This window comes from Gymnodraco acuticeps, unplaced genomic scaffold (assembly GCF_902827175.1).
Source record: "Gymnodraco acuticeps unplaced genomic scaffold, fGymAcu1.1, whole genome shotgun sequence".
Lineage (NCBI taxonomy): Eukaryota > Metazoa > Chordata > Actinopteri > Perciformes > Bathydraconidae > Gymnodraco > Gymnodraco acuticeps.
This window is the reverse complement of record NW_022990295.1, coordinates 1,131,814-1,136,619: the sequence shown is the minus strand read 5'-3', so window position 1 is coordinate 1,136,619 and position 4,806 is coordinate 1,131,814. Positions and strand designations below refer to the sequence as shown.

At 38.0% G+C, this 4,806-nt stretch overlaps 1 protein-coding gene across 1 annotated transcript in view; it reads left to right on the top strand.

Annotated features, from left to right (window-relative positions):
• The first annotated feature begins 947 nt into the window (after positions 1-947).
• Positions 948-4,806, top strand: part of bsdc1 (BSD domain containing 1) — a 7,574-nt gene continuing 3,715 nt past the window's right edge. Inside the window, 12 exon segments of the mRNA XM_034222328.1 lie at positions 948-958; positions 1,571-1,587; positions 1,590-1,660; positions 2,279-2,308; positions 2,310-2,369; positions 2,551-2,587; positions 2,590-2,618; positions 2,621-2,736; positions 2,995-3,050; positions 3,537-3,652; positions 3,840-3,908; positions 4,420-4,504. Of these exon segments, the coding sequence (XP_034078219.1) occupies positions 948-958; positions 1,571-1,587; positions 1,590-1,660; positions 2,279-2,308; positions 2,310-2,369; positions 2,551-2,587; positions 2,590-2,618; positions 2,621-2,736; positions 2,995-3,050; positions 3,537-3,652; positions 3,840-3,908; positions 4,420-4,504 (697 nt within the window).

The following is a 4,806-nucleotide window of genomic DNA, read 5'->3' as shown; positions in this document are numbered from 1 at the left end:
TCATTTGTTTGATTTAATACGCAGCTCATTGGTTAAATTAGGTTTAATTAGAAGAAAACAACTTGCATATGGGCAAAGCGTTAGCCTGCCCCATGGAGCCAGTATTCATCGCAATGCATTTACTTTAATTTTCACACTGTTCTCTTTCATTTAGACTGCAAGGCATATGGACAAATATGTTTATGTTGGGTCTGCCATCAATAATACATAGGTACAAAAGTTCTGACCCTTAAAATCTGTATGAAGCACTAAAAAAGATTGGTTACCACTTGCTTCTAAAAATACATTGAAACAATTGAGAACAAATGACAGTGTTTCATTCTTTAAGTAAGCCCATGTACCCCACAGTGCTTTAGTATCCGTTGCACTAAAGCTTTACAACACACACAAAATAACTGCTACAAACTGGCAGTTCTATTAACTGACATGCTTTTCTACGTGCAGCTTTATTGCTCAAAATCAATATAGTATTATTGTATTATACTGCAACCTCAAACTTGTATTTTAATACGTCTTATTCTATTTGAGCTTGTTTAATGTTCTGTTCTCTTGGCTTTTTAATTACTATTTTGCATTTTACTTCAATGTCCCTCTGTTGTTTGGCTTTTGCACTTTGGTAGAATATGTTTATGTTTAAGGTAAAGCACTTTGAGTTACCTTGTTGTATGCTAACATTACATAAACGAACTTGCCTATTCTGTAGCGTAGCCGTCCAATTTGCTCCTCTGCAGCCACCATAGAATCTAGATAAATAAAGGCTTGTAAAACATTAGGTGGTTATAAACTGTTAAATACGCCATTTAAAATAGTGATTACACTTTGTTATAGTTGAATGTGGTTACCTGTATTACACAGGAAGGAAGACATACTGCATCACGTGTTTGTTTTTCAACGCCATGCAGCTGGGGTTAGGGTTCAGTAAATACTGATGATGTCATCATCTGAAGATGGCTGAAGGGTGAGAGTGAACTCGCGAATTACTTTTTGTTTTTAATATGATCTAGCAGAAAGCAAAGAACCGACATTGTGTCGAATATTGGGTTCCGTATAATGTTGTGTGTTTAACTAAGATGTGGTAAAGGTACTTGGTTTTAAACGCTGTACGGTGCATATCACGAAACAGTTCAGGAAGTGCATTTGTTTACCAAAACATAGCCTGGCTAGCGTTTAGCATAGCCTCGTTAGCTACGGTTTGTCAAGCAGCTACAATCACGCAGTAACACTGTATGGACTGTGTATTGTCTTCATTTGTACACCTTGCCTTTATCTTTAGTCTTAACAGCCGCACTTGCTGCTTATTCTAATAATTAGCTCACATGGGTCTGATAGCTGCTCTCGTTAGCTTACTCGTTTAGCTTCCTAGGCTGTGTATTTGTACGTTAGCTAAAGCTAGTTCCGAGAAAGTCAACAGCTGACAGTTAATGAGTTCGAAGTGTCGCAATATTAACAACCGTTGTTTTAGTCTGTTGAATGTACAATGGGCAGTGGTGGTGTTATGATAAGGCAATGTTTCTTTGCTGTCATGACTGGACAATAAGCTAATATTTTTAAAACGTATGTGTGTTTACAGAGAAGGCTGGTGGGGAGGCTGCTTCAGCAGAGCTTCCAGGCCGTAAAAGAAAGGTAATAATCCACATTACGGAAATTAGTACTGCTCGTCGTATTGTTATTATTTGCTCAGCACATACAAGGCTTTCTCTGATGTTGATCTGAGTAATAAAACCAACCCCTACTCCAACTTTGATGTTTACATTTCATTCATTTGTTTCAGTAGATGCATAAAACCACATGGAAAACACAGCATTCACATAGATTCATACATGTCGATTCCCAGTTACCATTAATACTGGTTATTGATTTTGTGTCAAACTTCTGTTGTTGCTCATCCAGTGGGGGCATCGTTTTTTGAGCCTTACATCTGTCACTTAAAACTGGTTAGGTTATGCAGCATTGATACGGTAAAGGCTCACAGCTGTATGTTAGCATGCATTTAAGATAGATCATCTCTTGTGAAAGAAACTTGAGAACAAGTAGGTTGCCTGGTCAATTTAATTAACAGTGCCTTGAAAGATCAGATATATTAGAGGCAAATAAGGCAATTGATATAGGTAGATGTAACTGCTTCTCTTAAAGTGTTAATATTTATTTGTATTGTAGATTGTGAGTAGCCTCTTATGATGTTTTATTTACTACACACATGGTGATGCTACAGTTCAATCTGGTTGTGTAGCATTTGATTCTCTTCTTTACAGTCAACTGAGGCTTTAGAATTCATTAGCGAGACCTGACGGAGTTCTCCACTGTGGTGCCAACATGACACAACCTGCTCATTTGTGGCTACAGCCACTGCTGTCCGAAACAAGCTTTGCGGTAAGTTGCAGTCTTCACCCTTTTGCATACATTTGAATGTAACCAAGGTAAACGGCCTTGTTTACAGTCAGTTAAATGGCTTTGTATGTGTTTTTGAGTATACCCACTTCATATGTATCTCTCCTGTCTGAAAGCGCTATTGTTGCTACTATCAAATCTAACCGCGTCTATTGATTTCAGGTGGAAGGTTCCTCTGAGACTTCAGAACAGGTGAAGAAGAGCTCTCTAGTTTCTTAGGGGTGATAAACAGACACCGCTTGCTCCACCGCCGGATAAAACCATTGATTGTGATGTAATCACATTGATGCAACTCCATCTGGAACTACCAGAGGTCTACGACAGTTGTAAGGTGAGAAATCTATGTTAGTCACCTCACCTATGTCACAGATACAGAACAATATAACGACAGAGCTAAGCATGTGAATGTGTTCTTGTGAGCTAGCAACTGATGGGAAGATATATTTTCTGGTTAATCTCCTTGAAAATACGGAAAGACGTGTTCCTTCAGGACATATTTAGTTTTCTTTTGTGTTGTCACAAGAGGCTGCAGGACTGTGAAGGTGAGCACATGATGTGCATGTGGGAAACCAAACACGCACAGCTAAGCATTTGTTTTTCCTGCAGGCGCGTCCTCTACAGTTTGCAAGCTGACCCCGCTACATACTGCAATGAACCTGATGGTAAGACAGAAAAGTAGTGCAAGGCCCCCATCAGAATGTTAGACTGTTGTTATTTATATTCTGTTTGAAGTGAAGTATTTATTTTTCCTGATTCTGACTGTAAACAGTATATTTGAATAAGCACTTTGAATAGCCTTGTGTTGAAAAGTGCTATATAAATAAACTTGCCTTGCCTTGAATTGTACGCTGTTCCTTAAGAATACAAAAACCTATTCTCTACTTCCTTTTGCTGCTCTGACCATTCATATCATAATATGTTATCCACCTTTAAACCTCCCCCTTACAACCTTCAGTCATAACTTTTACACCATTCTTTAAGCAGCCAACAGTTGAAGGCTAACGTATTAGTTGAAGTATTACTGTGCTGGCTGTCTTTGATTTGTGTGGAGGACCACAATTCAATTAAAACGTTGCTGATTGTTAGATAGATCTAATAAGGAAGGCTTTCTTTTGAGGGTATTTAAATGAGAAGTTATTTTTGTCCAGGTCCCCCAGAGCAGTTTGACAACTGGCTGTGCAGCTTCAGTTTGGAGGATAAGAAAGGAGAGATCTCCGAGCATCTGGTCAGCAGTCCCTCAATACGAGCCCTTTACACCAAAATGGTTTGTACCAATGTTTTTGTCAACACCTTTTCTACTACAGCCTGCTTTTATATTTTAAAGTAATGCATTACCATCATTTGGCAGATGCTTATATGCAGAGTGACTTGCAATAAGTGCTTTTATACAAACTAAAATGAAGAATTAGTTGTTTAACACAAGATAACATTTGTTTTTATTTCATTCACAGGTGCCAGCGGCTGTAGCCCATTCAGAATTCTGGCAGAGGTATTTCTACAGAGTCTTCCAGTTGGACCAGGTAATCATGCTATTTATAAAGTGTGTTCCAAACTGCTGACTTTCCTCAAGATGTCTTTCCCATCAGTACAAAAATCGTCTATTGTCTTTAGTACCACCTGCTGGCTGAAAAATGCTCTACGCCGCCAGTCACTATCAATGGCTCAATCTGACTTGTTTTGTTAGAGCACTTGAACTAAAACACAATACGGATTTGGTCTTAAAAAGGATTACATTTGAATAATATAGAGAAGGTGTTTGTAGAAACAATAAGTATTACAATCAATGTTTACAGACAGCAGATTTTCATTTAAATTATGTATAAATGACAAATGCAATAACAAAGCGCTCACAAGGAGAATAATGGAAACTTTATTTTGTTGTTGTAACTGACATAAAGGTGGCCCAACATTTAAGTTGCATTTCGCTTGTGTTTCAAAATCAAAAAAATGTTAACACATTAAAATGGCTGCTAAAAAGTGGATTTCTTGTCTTATCGCATGTATTCAACTTTTCCTGTGACTGTTTTCTAGGAGGAGGCAAGGAGAGTGGCCTTGAAGCAGAGGGCGGAGCAGAGCACACACACAGAGAGCCTGGGCTGGGAGGAGGAGGAAGAGGGTAGGCTATCTACAGTGTTACATTGTTACTAGGGCTGTCAGTCGATTAAAATAGTTAATCGCAAATTAATCGCACATTTTTGATCTGTTCTAAATGTACCTTAGAGGAATATTTTTCAAGTTTGTAATACTCTTATCAACATGAGTGGACAAATATGCTTTATGCTAATGTTTATTATCATTTGAACAATGACAAATATTCTCATGAAATTAAACACAACAACCTCTGAACATTAAAATATTCGCCTCAATTCAACCTGGAACCTCTCATACAATAATGTGTGTGTGTGTGTGTGTGTGTGT